General features: G+C 46.6%; 1 protein-coding gene across 5 annotated transcripts in view; it reads left to right on the plus strand.

Moving 5' to 3' along the window:
• The window catches only part of PXN (paxillin), a 49103-nt gene that overhangs the window by 22268 nt on the left and 7558 nt on the right, over window positions 1-19277 (plus strand). For 3 of the 5 annotated variants that reach the window (XM_030026055.2, XM_030026059.2, XM_030026056.2), the window contains exons 2-10: window positions 3583-3809; window positions 4316-4431; window positions 6984-7123; window positions 7497-7698; window positions 8210-8345; window positions 12683-13735; window positions 14554-14820; window positions 15355-15756; window positions 16381-16461. In XM_030026055.2, coding sequence (XP_029881915.1) covers window positions 3583-3809; window positions 4316-4431; window positions 6984-7123; window positions 7497-7698; window positions 8210-8345; window positions 12683-13735; window positions 14554-14820; window positions 15355-15756; window positions 16381-16461 — 2624 coding nt within the window. The remainder of the gene's footprint in view (window positions 1-3582; window positions 3810-4315; window positions 4432-6983; window positions 7124-7496; window positions 7699-8209; window positions 8346-12682; window positions 13736-14553; window positions 14821-15354; window positions 15757-16380; window positions 16462-19277) is intronic. The other 2 variants (XM_030026058.2, XM_030026061.2) reach the window with 2 other exon arrangements.

The following is a 19277-nucleotide window of genomic DNA, read 5'->3' on the forward strand; positions in this document are numbered from 1 at the left end:
TAGTGGTGCCCTCCGATGGCTGGTGGTTGTGTGAACTGGTCTGCGTCAGTGCATTCGGATGATCCAGTCAACTGCTTCCTACGGCTTGGGAGGGACTAACTGGCTGATTTACACCTCCTGCAGCACTGTCCCTCAGGAGTTGCCTTGGGAAGGAACACTTCATTACCCAATAAATCGATCGAACCTTTCATATTTCTATTTAAGTATTTAATAGTCTATTTAAGGAGCAGTCACCGCAGTGAACTCAATCCTGTAGTGTGACGTGTAGCGCTGCACAAGGCGCAGCATCTTTGTTGCAGTTCATCAGGTTACAGCTGTCTGGTCCCTTCTGCGAAAGAAAGATAGAGCGATGCATCTTTTTTCCATTAATACATCTCACTTCTTTTCACCCCATCTCTTATCTCACGTTGTCTTCTGGTAGTGTTAAAAAGTTGCGCAAATGCTAAACGGACGCACAGTGCTTTGGGACCTCTTGGGATGAGGTGTTGCATGGAAAACAAAATGTTAATCCCCTTGGTTGGGTTTTGAATAATTGCCTCGAGTTGGTCTCTGGACTGCAAAACTCTTTAGGTTGACCTCCAGGGGAACGATTTGTGGCCTGTGCCCGCGGGTTGCAGAGCCACGTCCCTCTCGCAGGATGAAGCCCTGCAAGGTGGGGTGGACTTGAGTGGGCACTGTGCCACCACTGCTCTCGCCCTGCCCTCCTCGGGGCAGTTCTGCAGCCCTTGTCGGACACTTTGAACGGGTCCAGCAAAACTTCAAGGAACTGTGGTTGCCGATGGGATTGGATTGGAGAACAGTTTATGCAGCTGGAAGCAGCGACGGAGATGGACACAAATGGGGAAGACCTTCCCTCTGTCGTGGCTGTGAGCTTGGAGGGAGCGACTGGGGCGTAAGGAAGGGTGGACCCTGGGTTTGCAGAACATGGGAGTGAGTAAGCACAAGGAGGGGTCCTTTGCCCCCCGTACAACAGCGTGTGAGCGCGTGTCCTGCTCCTGGCTTGCTCCCTTTTGTGTCCCGCCGGGTGGGGTGCTGCCTTCGTGCAGCTGCGTCGGTATCAGTTGTAAAGTTGAAATGCAGTTTGAGCGACTGAGTGATTCCTCTCCAGCCTTTTCTCCTCCCTCCGCTTCCCGTTCCTCAGCTCTGCCTTGTTTGCTCAAGTCAGGAAGGGGGAGGGTATGGGGGAAGTTAATCATTAAACTGTAATGTCTTCTCCTTAACTCCTTCACAACCTGGGGGCAGAGTGCTCCTGGTATTTCCAGACCCCTCTTCTTCTGCAGGCTTGTAAACCAGTAAATCTACCCGAACTCACTTCAGTGCCGTTAGTAAAAAGCAGTGGGTTTCTGTCCGATGGCTCATTCAGCAGAGTGCTGAGCCGAGGAGGTGAATTTTGTGGTGAGATGGTTACAGCTGCCTGTCCTGCAGTGAGGGCTGGGGGTGGAGGGTGGAAAAATGGTTTGGGTCCCCTCTGCAGGGCTGGAGGAGCCCAACACCCCCGTGGGATTTTCACTTCCTGGTGGAGTTTGATTTGCCTTTGTCATTGGTGGGGAGAAGCAAAAACCACACCTTCTCGGATAGCACTTCTCTTGGAGGTTGTGTGCACGAAACCTCCAGTCATAGGACTTGCCTGGTTGGAGGAATTGTAGCTCTTCAGCAGTTCCCTTGAGGTATGTGCCTTTCGCTCTGGAATCCACCAGCTGTTCTTTTGCTTAAAAAGAAGATTAAGTTCATTTTTCCCCAGCTGCAGAAAGCTTGTATCCCTTCGGCGAATCTGCTTCTGGGGTATTTTGGCCCCTCTAGGAAGATGCCTGTGGCTTAAATGATTTGGAGCATCTTTTTGACTAAATGAAAGGTGTATAGAGTTAATTTAATGCAGTATTTAATATGCTAATGGCTGTATTCTGTTCTCTGAGGGCAGGACTGCTTTTTTTTTTTTTTTTCCTTTTGTGATGCTTTGGTTTGTGGAAGAGCGTGAATATAAAAGCAGCACCTTCTTCGTCTCGTAATGCAATAATACTGTCCTCCATTTGACCCTTTAATATATTTTCTTGAAGGGTTGCTAAGTGCATTGGCTGATGTGGTCTGCTCTGCTCAGGAAGTGGCTTTGAGCTGGCAGGTGCCTGCCCTCTTAGAGCCGGTAGGCAGCCATTAGGGCGAGCAGTTGCTCAGTTCCTATTCTGGTGCCACCTGATAACTTCAGCTCCTTGTGACCCTGGTGGAAGATACTGCAGGAGGGCTATGCTCAGGCTGAGCCCTCACACCCCAAACCTGAGTATCAAGTACCTGCTGTGTGCAGGAGAAGAAAGACAAATCTGCTGAGACTGCCTGAAGGCAGTTGGGTCTGCACAGAGGGGAGGGAGATCCAGGGGCTTTCTGAGAGCCTCCTCTCTAATTCTGCTGAAGTTGCGTTACTGTTGTCTGGCTGAATTCCACATCTCCAAAGGGACCTGCCAGGTATGTCCTGATGCTCTTGTAATGGAGAGTGCTGATGTCCCTAGCGAAATAGTTCCTCTCTAATAGCCTTAAAGAGGTGTGCACTAGAGCTTGCTGCCCCAGTGGAAAGCTGGGCACCCGGCCAGCGAGGCTTTCTTTAGAAAGTGAGTACAGTGCAGACCTGCAGTCGCTTGCTGGAGGTTCCCTCACCAGGGACTGCAGTGGGCTCCGCAGGGTGGGTTCACAGGACAGAAGGTCCAACAAGTCGGGATTTGCCTGTGAGTCACTGCGGAGGAGTGCAGGGTTGAGAATGGGCAGAGGATAGTTTGCAGGGAGAATGGTGGGAAAGCCTTTTCATGCCCGTCTCTAAGGGAGAGCATTTTTCCTGCTTTAAGATATCTGAGAGGTGCTAACTGTGTGACGTGGGTTCCTCAGCCTGGCATGAGTGATGGTGTTTCTAGCTGGGGGAAGTTTTTCTTCTCTTCAGGAATTTGTGAGCAGTCTCCACCCAGCAAGTTGAGAATTGTTTCCAGGACAAGAAATGGCGTTTACCTGGCAGCCTCTGGAAACTAGTTAACTGTTTGTGTGATGTACTGAGGGGGATTTTTGTTAACAAAACTGAAACACATACTCCTGCTGCACCAATGGACTAATTTGAAAGTTTCATGCTTCTTCCACTACCTTAGACTCTGGAGAAAACCCCTCCCGAGATCTTGTTTCCTGCAGAAAGCAGTGCCTGCGGCCACAGTAAATGACTCTGTGATGATGTGGGGCCTGTAATTAGTCTTTGTCAATATCCTGTTCTGAGTCGGATCTCCTGGGTTGCTCTTCTGCAGGGTGCAGTGAGGCTACGGGTCCCTGTTGTTGGGCGGTTTTCTAGTTAAGTCAAAAATCTGAGACTGACACAGTTTTTCTGGCTGCTTTGTTACCTCTTGGTGTTTTCTTTGTACTAGAAGTTTGATTAACCCGTTCAGCCCTGGGCTGCAGTAACGTTTTTCAGGGCATTTAGTAGATCACCATAAATGAAAAGTCTTCCCAAAGACCTTCTGACACAGATATCCTGAATGAGATGAAAAAGCAGTAGTCCAGGATTTTACCATTTTGGGTTTTTTTCCTTTTTTTTTTTTTTTTTTTTTTGCTTTCCTGCAGACGCCTTACTGGCAGACCTGGAATCCACCACCTCACATATCTCCAAACGACCGGTGTTTCTAACAGAGGAGACGCCTTACTCCTATCCAACTGGAAACCACACATACCAGGAGATTGCTGTGCCACCTCCAGTGCCCCCACCACCTTCCAATGAGGCCCTGAATGGCACTGTGATTGACCCCTTAGACCAGTGGCAACCCAACGTATCCAGATACGTCCACCAGCAAGTAAGTGAATGTGTGCAGATTGGGGAGGGTGCATGCTGGTTTTGTTGGTGCAGTATCTCTCAAGGAAGTAGATGAGAGGAGGGAATAGCAAGAAGTGAGGATGAGTTTGACTACAAACAGAGTGGGGAAATGGGGGGAGGTGTGGGTTTTTAGTAGAACTAACTGGTTGGAGAAAATGGCAAAAAATAATTTGAAACCCATTGTCATTATTCCGACAAAATGGTAGGGTGATGAGATTAGTGTTAGTCATCTATTTTGTAGCTTGTGGAAAGCAGACTGGGGGTTTCCAGCACAGATCTGCGACTCATAGGCAAATCTGAAGCAAGTGGAGAACAGTTGTTCCTGGTGTAGTTCATCTGATAGAGGCTGGCTTGGCTATATAGCAGATTTTTTTTTTTTTTTTCTGCTGGCCTTTGTTCTGCCCTATCCATGTGTGGGATTGCAATGCAGTAGTGTACATACTTGCTTTGTATTTTCTGTTTCCAATGCAAATCTCATTTCCGCAGCCTCAGTCCCAGTCTCCTATATACAGCTCTAGTGCCAAAAGCTCCAGTGCCTCCATTCCTAGAGACGGGCTCAGCTCTCCTTCTCCACGTGCCAGTGAAGAGGAACACGTCTACAGGTATCTTGTCCCTGTTAAGAGATAAGCCTGACTTAAAACTTGAGCCTGCTGTGGCTCAAGCTGCCTTCTGTAAGTGGAAACAAACACTGCTCCCTGTATACGTTATGTTGCCTTGTGTGGGTTTTGATTACCTCTTTCGTAAGAGGCCACTGTAACTTTCACACTCATTTCAAACATTGACCTGGCCCTCTGGTTTGCTCAGCTGCAGAAGAGGTTAAGGATCCATCAGACAGAACAGGATCTGGATTGTGTTGTGAAGGATATGATCCAGAGACAAGTGACAAATCCATCCCTCTGTTAAGCAGCACAAGAGTTCTTTAGGAGGTGGGTGGCCTTTGGGTCAGTTATCCTGGGGAACTCAGTTACCAGTAGCCTAGCAGGATGTGCAGTGACTTGAATTTTCAAGTAAATTTGAACTTCTTAAAACGTTCATCTTGGTAGATGATTGTCGTGGTTTAACCCCAGCCAGCAGCTAAGCACCACGCAGCCGCTCACTCATTCCCCCCCCACCCAGTGGGATGGGGGAGAAAATCGGGAAAAAGAAGCAAAACTCACGGGTTGAGATAAGAACGGTTTAATAGAACAGAAAAGAAGAAACGAATAATGATAATGATAACACTAATAAAATGACAACAGCAATAATGAAAGGATTGGAATGTACAAATGATGCGCAGTGCAATTGCTCACCACCCGCCGACTGGCACCCAGCTAGTCCCTGAGCGGCGATTCCCCGCCCCCCACTTCCCAGTTCCTATACTGGATGGGACGTCCCATGGTATGGAATACCCTGTTGGCCAGTTTGGGTCAGGTGCCCTGGCTGTGTCCTGTGCCAACTTCTTGTGCCCCTCCAGCTTTCTCGCTGGCTGGGCATGAGAAGCTGAAAAATCCTTGACATTAGTCTAAACACTACTAGCAGCAACTGAAAACATCAGTGTTATCAACATTCTTCACATACTGAACTCAAAACATAGCACCTACCAGCTACTAGGAAGACAGTTAACTCTATCCCAGCTGAAACTAGGACTAGATAGGTAACTAGTTTATACTTGCAAAGGCAGCTGCTTTTACACTGAGAGGTTGGAGGAGTAGCCTGTATGGTAGGACAGACCTTTCTGCCAATGTGGGGATGAGTGAGGAAGAGGCTGTCAGAACTTCATCTCTGATGGCCTGCTACAGTGTACTCTGTCCTGGGTACCTTTTTACAGTGTGGAGACTGGTGTTTCTCTGGTGTTGTGTTCTAACCATGCCTAGCTCTTTCTGCTAAGCAGGAAGTTGCTTTCAACCAGAACTAATACTGGGTGGAGGCAGGCATATTCAGAGATGGCCCAATGGAGGTAGTAATTGCAATTTTTTTCAGATGGCCACATGCAATTACTACAAAATGGAGGTAATTGCAGCCATAAGTCCTCCTGTACAAGGATCTGGCAGGGCTTGGTTCTGGTGTGAATTGTAGCTTGTGTGCTTGGGTTGGGATGAAGTATGCCCTCCACAGATTGTGTTTGTGGATTTTTTTTTTTTTTTTTTTTTAAGTCTGAAGAGAAAGATAATAACTGCCCTTACAGAATTTCATAATTGTCACTGGTGTTACGGGTGTCAGAGTCCTGACGCCTGTTACATATTAACTTTCTGAGCATAAAGTGGTAGTGTGCACAAGACAGAAGTTCCCATTTTGGATTTGGAAAGTATTTTTGTGATAAAATAAGAATCTCTAGAGCATTAGAAGTTATTTCTTCATTTGTAAAACTAGGAGAAAATAATTTCCCTGCCATTGATGATGGGAAGACTGTTATTACAGTGTAATTACTACAAAAATCACTGCACTGGTGCTAAGTTTTGCTTTGATGAAATAGTTTGCAGCTGTGTGTGGTAAATGGGATCTCCCATATAGGATAAGCAATAATTACAGCCGGTGTTTTATACATATTTGTGCACAGGTAAACTTCTTTCAAGGCTTGTATATTTAACACAGTAGAAAATAGTTTCAAATTACTTTCTTATAAATTGATTAGAGTTCCCCAAATTAAAGGTTTGAGGACTTGAAAAGAGACCTTGAGTGCTGCAAGAGGCTACCACATAACCTGCTGCTTTTGACTTTTTGTTGATAGCTTTTTGTTGATACTTTGCCTCTTTCTCCAGTCTGTGCTAGCCCTGCATTCCCTTGCTTCCGGGGGAAGGTTTTTTCTGCTTGGTGTGATGTCAGCAGAAACAAGTCATTTTCCTGTATGCGAGCTAATGGTTCTGCTGCTGTTCTGTGTGTCTTGGATCTGCGTATGGTTAACTCTTTCCTACAGGGCTGTGCAGCACACAGTCCTAAAATCTGAGGCCCTGTCCATCAGTGCTATTTCTTTGTAACTGATAACTGAAGATGTGGCTAAGCAGTGGCTGTGTTGTAGTCATTTCACAAAGCACACATCTTCTTTCCCCCAGAGCCAAAAGCATCAGCTTGAGAAGAATACAGTACATGTGTAAACTTTGTGAACCTAATGTAAGTTTTCCTCCATCCTTCTGCTGTATCTTGACATAGAAGTTTCACGCTTCCCTTTTATCTTTAGTTTCCCGAACAAGCAGAAGTCTGCAGAACCATCTCCCACAATGACCAGCTCCTCTTTGGGCAGCAACCTCTCAGAACTGGACAGACTTCTTCTGGAACTGAATGCTGTTCAACATAATCCTGCTAGTGGCTTCCCAGCAGGTGAGGAATAGCAGGACATTTGGTATGAGTGGATAGTTTGATTCTCAAAATAGTAGCCTGCTTTTTCCTTCCAACATGCTTACTGAGGGAGAACCCTCCAGCCCCTGATCAAAGATTCATTTAGTGTGGGTGGGATCTCTTGAGGTCTGTGGTGCAGCACCCTGCTCAAAGCAAGGCCAACTTCAAAATTGGCTCTAACTAAAGTTTCAAAGTTAGATGAGGTTGCTCAGGCCCTTGGGCTGTTAAGTTCTGAATATCCTCAAAGATGTATGTTCCTCAAGATTTCTGGGCAATTTGTTGCTCTTGCCTGTGATTAACATGTATGTATGGACCTAGGGGTCTGAATGGCTTTTTTCTGCTCCCCTTTCTTAAGATGAAGCCAGCAGAAGCCCATCACTGCCCAGCGTGACTGGACCTCACTATGTCATCCCAGAGAGCAGCAGCTCTGTGGGAGGGAAGGCTGCACCCCCTACAAAAGAAAAGCCAAAGCGAAATGGTGCACGTGGGATCGAAGATGTGCGTCCCAGTGTGGAGAGCCTGCTGGATGAGCTGGAGAGCTCTGTGCCAAGTCCAGTGTGAGTAGTGTTCTGGTGGTTGCTGGCTTGCGTGGGGTGGGACAGGCTTTTGTGGGAATAGTGATTGTAGTGTAGGGGCAGATGCTGCAGGGGAGTGACAGTAAGTGGGCTTTGTCTCAAGGGTCAGAAATCAAGCAGCTGCATGAAGATGCTGGTGCTCTTTTATCTACTCCTGGATGAAAAAATACCTAAGTCATGTTACAAGAGGTGGATTGTTCAAACTCAGATTTATAGCTGATCACAAATACCCACTGTCTGACAAAATGGATGTTTGGTCATCGTCCATTTCTTAATGGATAGGGGTTGTGTCTGTACACACTCGTGTTAGACTTGGCAGAGAGTCAGGGTCTGTGTGTGTTGTGGAAGCTGGGTCTGGGGGAGGGCTGGCCAGGGTGGGCAGTGCTGATGAAATCTGTGATGCTGTGCTTGCTTGGGGGAGCAATGCGGACTTCCAGTCTTAGGAGTGCTCTCCCAGGCTTAAATGTTGTTTTTTTTTTTTTTTTTTGGTCAGCCCTGCAATCACTGTGAGCCAAGGTGAGGTGAGCAGCCCTCAACGGGTCACCGCCAGTCAGCAGCAGACCCGTATATCTGCTTCTTCAGCTACACGAGAACTGGATGAGCTGATGGCATCTCTCTCTGACTTTAAGGTACCCTATCATGACAACTTAATACTTCATCTTGTCTCTCCCCACCCCCAGGCTCTCTTGCCCGTTAGCCACATCTACTGACTTTGGTCTCCAGAATGCCGCCTTCACCTCTCAAACTTGTTCTGAGAAACTTCCTGTGGTGGTATTTGTGCTTTCTGAGTGCTGCTGTAGGTGTTCTCGACTGCTATAAATTCTTGTCACTGGCAGGGTAGGGCAGTTCTAGGGTCTGTTTTTCTTTTGGTTCTGCAGTTTGTTTGCCAAAGATAATGAGCTTAGTTACTGCTCAGTACAGGGTGAATTATTTTGCTGTGCTACGACTTAACAAGAAGTTAGAGGAGCATGGGACACTAGTCTGCTTACTGACAGAGACCAGACTCTTCCGTTCTGTGGGATGACCCTCCTCTTTGGAGTGTATTTTTACCCTGATGTGCTTTCCCTGAGGAGGATCTTCCAGGCATGTAATGTGAGCACTGAAGCCTTTGCATCAGACAGCTGGAGACTTCAAAGGTTTCCATCTTAAAACAGCATCTCTTATTCACCTCAAAGTGGGATTAAAGTCTGAGCTTCTTGTGGGGGCAGAGGATGGCAAATACTATTCAGAATCTTGTTTGGAAATCAAACTACTGTGTTGGAAAAGAACTGCTACTTCAGTCACAAGCAGCACATAAAAATCCTGTAATAGGATAAGCTCAGGAGTAACTTGCCCATGGTCATCTTGATATGTGAAGCACTTGGCATATGTACTTGCATAACTTGTTCTTTATTCATATAGGTATGTTATCATTCTTGCACTAGGTGGTTAACTGTGGAGCGTATTTTCATGAGACTTCATTTACCCATAATCATAGCAAAATGAAAAATATTTTCTCGTCTTACTTTCTACTTTCAGCTGCTTTGCTTATAGCCTTACTGAATTATTCACTTGAATTTTTTCTGAGGGAGGCAGAGAAAGCAAATATCTAATATATTCTTTTTGTCAGTGTTGGGTTTGCCTTTCTTACATACACGTGCGCAAATCTGCTTTCTAATTCTAAGAAAGTCCCTAACTCTCTGGTTTTTCCTCATGTGGAAGATTCTGCTGATGCTTGGTGTTTCTTGTCTGTGCTGAACTCCCATCTCCTCCTACCATGACTTTAGGTGGGGCAACCAGAGCTGAGGAATGTTTTGTGAGGAGAGGTAGACAGGACATTAAATGACAGCTTTGCTGTTTGTTGTTCTCTCTGTGCCACTATTCATGTGAGTGCTTTTGATGTGTGCTCTGGGTTTCACGGAGGTCATTACAATACCCGGAGTTTTCACCAAGTGCGTGAGTTCAGAAGCCAGCAGTGAGCGTGCTCTGGGGCACTTCACTTGCCTTGCACTTGCTGGAATTCAATTCAGTCTGCCATTTCTGGCACATGTACTTCATTTTGTGAGAATCTAGGTGTTACTCACTGTTTTCTCTAGGCTTACCTTAGTGTGTATTTAGTCAATTGCAAATATTGACACCTTAGTGTTGCCTTTTTTTCTCCATATTAAGTCCTAGGGTAGAGTGCAGGATATCCACAAGTGTCTGTTCGGTCTGGTTGGAAAAACTGCACTGTTGTGAAGCTGGAGGGAGTTCCCACCTGCTCCTTGCTCCTTCCATGTGCTGTGGGAGCTTGAGCGCTGTGGCCTTGTGTCCCTGCTGCTTTTATCAGGGCTCAGAAAACAAGCTCAAGGTGTGGTTGCTGCCACCAGCCTTTGCTCCTAGGTGAGCTCTTGGCAACTGAGAACGACCTTGCCCAGCACAGGTTTTCCTTGCAAGATACAAGGAGAGGGCATTTCGCGGTGTGGGTGTTCAGATCCTTTGGAGTCTTGAGAAAAGGCCTAAGAATCTTTGTGCAACTCCAGTAAAACCTGCATGACAGAGACGAGCTGCTTTCTGTAATACTGCCTGCCTTCCTGGCTTAGTTTCTGGTTGAGCTCTGAGAGCAAACTGAAATGCAGCAAGATTTTAAGATTTGGGCTTTATAAACACACCATTAGTATTTTTGCGATGCATTGAGCTCATCTGTGTCTAAACAGTCTTCCTGAAGCACAAAGAACATTGTTTCTGTGATCATTTACCTTTTGTTAGTATTGTCATTGACTGTTTTTAAAAGTTACTTTCCTTTTTCCTGTCCTCTGAGTTGCTTCATTTTCCCTTCAGTCTTTTTTGTTTGTTTTTACCTCCTCTATTTATACCAACTAGTGGTGTTAGCTTGTCTAAAAATGTATTTCTAGTCTGTACCAGTGGCAGGATGTAAGGGAGAGAAGTGGAGTCTTTGCAAAGGTAAAAGATGAAAGGCTATTGTTCAAGTACCAGACCTATGTGCGGTTGCAAGAAATAGAACAGAAAAACTAAGTATGATGTGTAATTAGTTGGAGTTGGTAATTGGTACAGCTAGAAGTTGCAGTAGGTGGGGATGGGAGGAGTGGAGGCACCAATGTTTAATTTCCCTCATAACCCAGAGTAAAAGGTGCTATTACAGGCTGATACATTACTCTATCATCTTTTGCTTGCTTTAATGAGTTGCTCATTCTTTTTGCTTACAGAATCCATTTGATTTTGGTAATCTAGCTCATCAGTCAGCAGCCACTGAGATTACTTAATGCACTTGTTTTTTCAACCTCTGCCATTTCTGTGTAATATGATGCCTGCTTAGTGCATAGCTAGATGCTTGTATTTAACTGTTCTATTACTGTTGAGTGTTTAACCGTTGCTCTTATTTTGGAGCTAGTATGTTTCTAATATGCTGGAAATACTTGCTTTTAAGGGAAATGGTAGTCTTGCCTTGAAAATGACTGACTTCATTTTAGGAAATCTGGAAGCTAAGTGTGAACCACAGTATAAAACCAGGTTACTTTTACAGGTGCATCCAGCTTAGGCAAAATACAGGGGGAGGGCAATGTTGGGAAGCTCCCTCATTTCAACTGCTGAATGTACTTATTAGTCCGTTTCTTATCTGCTGTGACTGTGGGTCTTGCTGTGCTACTCGAGAGGAGGAGCAATCTGTAATGAATTGCGGTCCCCTATTGCTCTTTTCTGAGTGCAATCTCCCTGTAGCGCTGCTGTTGTGACTTCACAAATGTGTGTGTGCATGCCAGCTCCTGACCCTTCGGGATGGTAGCAACTTAGAAGGTAAATGTCTCTTCCATCTACTGGTAGATTTTGTGCATGTTCTGGTTAATTTTATCCTTTTGTTCATGATAAGTATCTCAGAAAGGTACGTAAAGACTGAGATACCATGCATGGGCTTAGGAAGTTACATGCCCTGCTGCCGCAGAGGATAAGCATCTAACGTCTTGAGGCTTCTTTGGAAAATGTGATTAAGAATCAGAGCAGGTCTTGATAGCTCTTGGATTTGCAAATCCTTTGTGGATACATTTTTAAAACTTGAAGGGCTCAGCATGGATCTTAGGTTGTCCTGCTGTGTGAACTTGTCCGAGCCACTGTTCTGATTTTCCCTTTTTAAGAAAAAGAAGGAATGCCAGTTTGTCTCCTAGAATTCAGCCAGGAATCACTGAAAATGGGGAAAGGAGGACCCATGATCTTTTGTTTTCAAAAGGCCCTGTAAGTCAAAGAGAACTAAAGAGAACTCTGTATCAGTTGCTCTTGTTAGAGTGTATTTTGGATCAAAATTAATACTGATTCTATTACAATGTAAATGTGGAGTTATTGGCCTAAGGGGAAGAGGCTAATCTAGCCACCTAAGCAATGCTTACAAGGGCATGGAGTGACTGACAGACTTCTATAGATTCAGTATGTGTCGCGTCCAAGGTGAGATTAGTGATGTGAATAGAACAAAGCCCATGTCATCTGTTCTTGCTGTGAATGCCCTGAAGCTTTGTTTTCATTGCCATGAACTCGGGCAACCGGAGCATTTTATTAGTGTATCAAGAAGAAAATGTCATGCTTTGTTCTATTCATTGATTGCCTTTTTTCCATCTTTGAAATGTAAAATTTACATGTCTGACTATGAGTAAGTTAACATGACCTTTACTCACAGTCTAGACATTCCTGGGTTTGTAGCTGGCTTCCCAGTGGCCGCTGCATGCCCCCATCACAGCTGCAGGTGAACACATACACATGAGCTATCACTTAGAAGGAGGTCATAGGAAAAGGATCTCGATGGCTGTAGAACTTAATCTCCTGTCGTACTGGTTCTGCTCTTTGGTATCTCATTTTCCTCCTTACTCTTGGAAGTAAGGCTTTGGATCAACATGGCTCTTTGATTTGGAGGTCATGATTGCTGTAATGCTTAATTCTTTGCTTTTTTTCCTTCTCCTTACCTCTGTCTTTTTCTCTCCTTATTCCTTCTGTCTCCTTTTTGCAGACTAGTTCCACTATGTCTCTGATTTCTGAACCCTTCCTAGAACCGGTTCCCAGTTCAGCAAATGCAGACTCCAGCAACGCTCCTCACAGCTTAACAGTGCTTTCCCATTCCAAACACCCTTCTGCAAGTCACAGTGGGGACTCGGCAGTGCCAACATCTGCCCCCTCAGCAGTCCTCTGCATTGAGGAAGGCAGTAACACTGTAGTTCTGCCTACTTCAGGGCATTCTGCCTCTCTTCCACATATGCCCTGTTTGCCACAAATGGTCCCTGTGCCCCCACCACGAGTCTCTTCTGGTTCTGCTACTTGTGGGGAGCAGATGAACTCTGCAAGCCTGGTTCAGCTGAGCAGAAAGCCTGACTCTTCTAGAAACGTTTTCCAGGCTGTGCCAGCTTCCAGTGTGGAGCTTCTGTGTAGATCTGCTAGTGTGGAGGCACAAGGCCTAGAGAACAATTTGGCAAAAGAGACTGAGAAGAAGGAGCAGAGCACTGACCCCAAAATCTCAAGTGTACCCATTTCAAACACTTTAAATGGTCAAGGGAAGGGGCAGATACCTAAAGAGCTGGATCAGCAGGGAGCGTTCAGGGACAATTCAGCACTTCATTCCCAGGCCAGAAATGTGGAAACAGCTTTAGATGAGCTGTGGGCCCTGGAGCTGTCTGCACACGTGCCAGAGGTACATGCAAAGAATGACAGTGTTTTAAATCCTGTGTATGAACCTTCTGTTGTGGCCCTGGATCGGTGGGATGTCTTCCCAGACACTAAAAACCCATTGGGCTTTGTAGTGGAGCAAGGACGGGAGCTAAAAGCTCAAGTGCCGCATGAAACCAAGGTAGATGGCTGTCCTGATCTGGTCAAGAAGAGGCAGGGCAGAGAGAGAACTCTTAGGAAGGCAAGTACTGCTAACATGAACAAAGCTGGAGGAGCCCAAGAAAATGAGCAGTTCAGAAGCTCTGCAGCTGCTCCAGAATCTACTGAAAACATTTGGAAAGCTGAATGGGATCTGCCATGCATCTCCAAACCACCCATTGAGAGGATATCTGCATCAGGCCAGGCAGGCACTGAATGAATGTAGGAGTAGGACGAGTCCTAGCTAGGACTGTTCTCACAGCGCACTAACATTTCGTGTGTGGTGTGAGTGTGCCTGGACTCACCCACACTAACAGCATGCAGCTCTGAGCAATGTTACTGACAGCTGCATGTCATGGAGTTTTGAAATCCTCTGCTTTATCTTGTGGCCTCTTCTGCATGTCAGTCAGCAGCACAGAACATGGCAGTTTGTAGAGACTTCCCCGTGAAATGGACTTTTATTCCCTAACTGGGGTAAGGCTCAGTCCATAGAGGCCTCTGAAAAGTTAAAAGGGCTGTCTCATGCCACTGGAGGATGTTCCTGACTTGGGATGGCAGCTCCTGTGCTCTGCTAGCCTTTTTAGGTCTCACTGCTGGAGCTGTTAGCGTTCCTTCCAGTGCTGGAAGTATGCTTTTGTGCACCAGACATCTCTGACCAAGAGTCTTATGCCTGTAAAGGGCAAACACAGAGAGGTTGCTCTCTGTGTCCTTGTGATGCTGAGGTTTCTTTAATGCTCAGTGGAGTGGTCATGCTGCACCTCCTATCTTGGCTTCCTGCTGATTAATCTTTCCCTTCCTTTTCTAGATAGTTATTTTTGGCTGTTGTGATTATCCTTACGGGGTTTTTCCTTGCACTGAGTCACTGTTCTGGGCTGTGGCAAGAGGAATTTTGGCATTGTGGAATAAATGTCATCACTCTTCGTGCTCACAGTTGTCACTAATGGCTTGAGTTTGTGCTGTTGCATCTTGGGGCTTGCTCTGACATTGCTCCTCCCTGCTGATACTATTACCTTTGTCATTTAGATTAAATCTTTAATCAAGAGGACAAAAGAGACTGCGAATGTGCATCCAATGTATCGTGAACTCTCTCCAAGGCGTAAACTAGGTCCTGCCATATTTCACAAGACTGAGTCCCAAGATCGCTTGATTGAAGAGCTGCAGGACAGACTGGGCATCGCTAAACAGGAACAGGAAGAACGGAAAAGCCAGGATGACTGGCTGACAGAGGGGGTCATTATCACTGCCAGACCCCAGGGGGAAGAGCACAATGGTGGACAGCAAGTAGAGAAGGTAGAAAGCAGGGACATGTGCTGGGAAATTCCAGCATGTCCCTCTGTTCAGGTAGCGTTGTGTGGAGGTGCAGATTAAGTTTGAGTGGCCTAAGCAACATGAAATGAAGAACTAACTCTTTCTACTCACCCTTGTCTGGCCTGAAAAGGGAACCAGCTCGCAAGTCCTAGTTCTTGATGTTTAAGAATTGGAGTGGGATCTGAGGGTGCTGGTGATGGTATCTGTTTTGCAGTCTGCTACTATCACATGTCAAATGTCCATGTGGGGATTATTTTTAAAACCACACTGGGAAGCCTGTCATAGAGGCGTGCTTTGTTTTCTCTAGTACTGTACCTGTGCAGGAAGTTCTGGGTATAAGATGGTGCTCTTCCTTGAGCTGCAGAGAGAAGCATGTTTTCTAGTTCCCTTCTCTTTCTTGCTGCTTTTTGCCCTTAGATAAACATACTGGTAACAACCAGCCTTCCTGTTGCAGGAAGTGCTTGTTAGTTCCTCTTTGGATTTATTCACCTTTCTTCTTCCTCCGTGTCTTTCTAGGTGGTTTTTCCTCCAGAATCCCCGCTCCCCCCAAGGAGGACGGTCTCTGTTACAGCCTCTCCCCAGCTCCAGCCTTCCAAAGAAGCTGCAAAGACAGTCCCTGCTAACGCTGCTCCCTCTCATGTCTCTGGCCCTGTGCCTCTCCTCCCACTCCCACCTCAGCCTTCCCATGTGCCATCTACCCCAGCTCCTAGTCCAGTCTCCTCCTCTTCCTTCACCTTGGCTCCCCAGCCTCCCTTCCAGTGGGAAACTTCTGATGATGATTATCATGAGCTTTCTGTTGTGGGCACCCCTCCTGAAGATCCTAGGCATTCCTGTTCTCCCCAGACCTGGACCCCTAGCACCAAGACAGTTTCTGTTGGCTGTCAAACTGAAGATGATGCTTTCTTCCCACAGATGCAGGCAGGCTTCTCTCTTCTGGTTTGTTTTTTTAGCAGTGTTTTCCTGTCCTATTACTGCTCCCAACTTGACAGCTCAATAGATAAAATGTTCAGGTAAAGGCTGGTACTGAACTCCTACATAGGAGAGAGGACTCATTGGCAGTATCTAATCCCAGCTGTGCCTGTCTAGCACTGCAAAGTACATGTCTGTGCAATAACCTGCTGCTGTGTGTGTGGTTTCTGTCTGTCCTGATAATCACTTGATGCAGCAGGGAGTTGGTATTTCCCTCTGAGATGAAGAAGGTAACTCTGAAACACAGGCTGCAACTCGCCCTGCCACAATCGCTCTTGGAGTGGGGGGAGTAAAAGTTGGCAACATCTCGATACTGGAAGGAGCAAATTAGCAGTCCTTCCTGTGTTTGCCCGTTTAGACAGGTGTCCATAGTGCGAGTGGATTTTGGGGAGGACATGGTATGATCAAGAGCTGTGTTCTGCATCTCCTGTCAGGGAAGGGCTGTAGCTCCAGGTTGGTAGGAAGTCTTAACGTATATGAGCAGTGCAGTGGTGTGCTATGTTATGTGTACAGGCAGCTCTCGGGCAGTGTGTAAGGAAACACCTCTGCATCTTGAACTGTTGTACTTTCCAGGTGACCTCTGCTCCTCCCCTGGTCCACAGTGCCAATCTGCTGGCTGCTCGTGCACCCCTGGGCCCCCCCGCCCCTGAGAAGGCAGGACCTCCTTTCTGTTTCCTCAGCATGGTGTGCTTTTCTGGTCGATGTGTGTGCTGCAGATGCTGCTATATCTGCTCTGAGAGCTCCCAGTGCCATTAATGTAGACAATATCCTGTAGTGCATGGTTTGCTGCTCGTAGAGCTCCTAACTGAACTTGAGTGATGGCAGATCTCATGGGTGAAGGGTGGGAATTTGAAGGGCCTTTGCATGATGAATTTACGTGGATGCTGTGCTGAGTGTCCCCTGTAAGCAGCAGGCATTGTGTGCAGGAGGTGGAAACAAACCTCTTTTAGGTGTGGACTCATCTGTGAGCTGTCAAGAAGGCTGGATCACCAGGCCACGAGGAAATTGTAGTGTGCACGGGTGGTTGTGCCTGCATGGAGGTCAGCTGTGGCTTGCAGGAGCGTGTGGTCTCTGCAGGCAAGGGTGAAGTGCTCTTGCTACATGTTGAATTCATCTCATCTTGTTTCTCTCCAGATGGTATTTATCATTTGTGTGTGGCATGTGTGCCTGCCCAGCTTGGTGGCCTCAAGCCCCTGATTTGAGAGAGGATATGATTCTCTCGCCATGGTCCAGCCCTTTTCCTCCTGCTGTGCTGTGCAGCAAGCCCTGGCTTTGTCCTGGGACTCTGGCCTGGCTTTGTGTACAAAGGCCTGTTGTCTCCCTCTTGTGAGAAGTATCCTTGCAATGGTGTGCTTTGGAGACATTCACTGTAACTGTCTGGTAGCAAATAACTGCTGTGTGGTGGAGCGTTTGTTTTAAGCTCAGGACATTGGGGTGTGATGGGGCCGCTCAGTGCTGCTGGACTAGGAGAGATTGCAAGTCATGGGATGGCTGGGAGGAGAGAGGAGGGGAAAAGCTGTGTGTTAGGCTCCATTGGTAGTCATGCTGCACACGAGACAAGGCTGATGAGGAGTGTGTGTAAAAAAAGCTAAAATTATGTATATCATGAGAATTTTTATACAAAGGAGTAGAAACCAGGGTTTGTCATTGAGTAAACTAGTTGACTAGAAGTACAACCAGCTGCAGGACAGGGAATAGAGTTTCTCCTGTGGCTGAAAGGGCAGGTTCTGCCAAGGCTGTGAAGCACTTCAGTGTGTCCCTGCTCCCCCGGCTGTGCTGGCAGCAGGCTGGTGGGTTGTTCACAAGTGTAGATTTTATGTCTGTTTTAATCTATCTTCTTAGTAAGAGAAAACGTACTCCAGACCAACATCTCAGGGAGGGACTTCTTTGGGTGTCTCTAAACCTCACAGGAGCTATTGAAGTGCAAAGTCAGCTAAAATAATCTGTATTTCATTACTGCAATTTGCCTGTGTTGTGGTTTAACTCCAGCTGGCAACTAAGCACCATGCAGCTGCTCACTCACTCCCCCCCACCCAGTGGGATGGGGGAGAGAATCGGAAAAAAAGTAAAGCTCGTGGGTTGGGATAAAGAGAGTTTAATAGGACAGAAAGGAAGACAATAATAATGATAACAATAACAAAATGACAATAATAATAAGAGAATTGGAATATACAAGTGGTGCACAATGCAGTTGCTTACCACTCGCTGACTGATGCCCAGTTAGTTCCTGAGCACCCCCCGCCAACTCCCCCCAGTTTAAATACTGGGCATGACGTCACATGGTATGCAATACCCCTTTGGCCAGTTTGGGTAAGCTGTCCTGGCTGTGTCCCCTCCCAACTTCTTGTGCCTTTCCAGCCTTCTTTCTGGCTGGGCATGAGAAGCTGAAAAATCTTGACTTAGTATAAACACTACTTAGCAACAACTAAAAACATCAGTGTGTTATCAAGGTTATTCTCATACTAAATCCAAAACATAACACTATACCAGCTACTAGAATGAAAATTAACTTTATCCCAGCTGAAACCAGGACAGCCTGCAAAGGGGGCTTTGGTGGCCAAAGAGAACATATACTTTGTTTATAAGTTATGAACCTAAGTAAAACATTTCTCCCCCTCCTTCTTGGGAAGCCTTTCCAAGCCGTGTGTGCTGTGGTGGTGTGTTTCAGAAACAGTCTCTGAGACAAGTATCTTAATCCCTTTCCCCCCACGCCCGTGCATTTCCAGCAGTCCAACAATAGACGTGGCAGTCTTTCCATTGCAGTCCTGTCTGCTGGGACTCTGCTGTGGATGCACTGCCCTCTCTGTAGGTAAACAGCAGGCAACTTGAAGGGAGTTATTTCCTTCCTGCTTCCACTTGCTTAGCTCAGACTTAGGATGAGAGCCACCTGATGGGGGCAAAGGAGACTTGGAAAAAGATCTGCAGAAGGTGGTGCAAAGGGAGGGAGGGGACGGGAGAAGATATTCTAGCTGAAAGGGAGAAGATATTCTGCCCGAAAGGGAGGCGAGATGAGGCAGAGGAGAGGGATCTCCATCAGAGAGGAGAGAGTGACAACTGTGAGCAACAGCATAGAAGTAGAGAGGGGTCAAGGGGAAGGGGCCCTCTGGATGGCGTCTCTGCTTTGTCAGCTGGCCAGGAACTGATGAGGTAAAGGGAGATTTTTGGCAGAGGCTTAGAGAGCACTGTACTGACTGCTTGGGATCTGCTAGTGACTTCTGCTGTAGCACAGTGAAGGAAAATCAAATCCTCGGTTCACAGCTCTGCTATTACACATCCCAGGGTCTCTGCACGTCTTTGCATGGACAGAATACATGTGTGTACTTGGTCCTGACTATCACTGGCTTCTGCAGAGAGTGTAGCTGTCTCCTAGCAATCTCCTGTCCATCTGTACAGAGGAGCCACTGGCAGCAACAGCAGGCATTTATCTTGTAAGCTCAGCAGCACTCGCCTTACAGTCTTTGTTTTCTCTT

The sequence above is a fragment of the Aquila chrysaetos genome, chromosome 9 (assembly GCF_900496995.4).
Source record: "Aquila chrysaetos chrysaetos chromosome 9, bAquChr1.4, whole genome shotgun sequence".
Taxonomy (NCBI): domain Eukaryota; kingdom Metazoa; phylum Chordata; class Aves; order Accipitriformes; family Accipitridae; genus Aquila; species Aquila chrysaetos.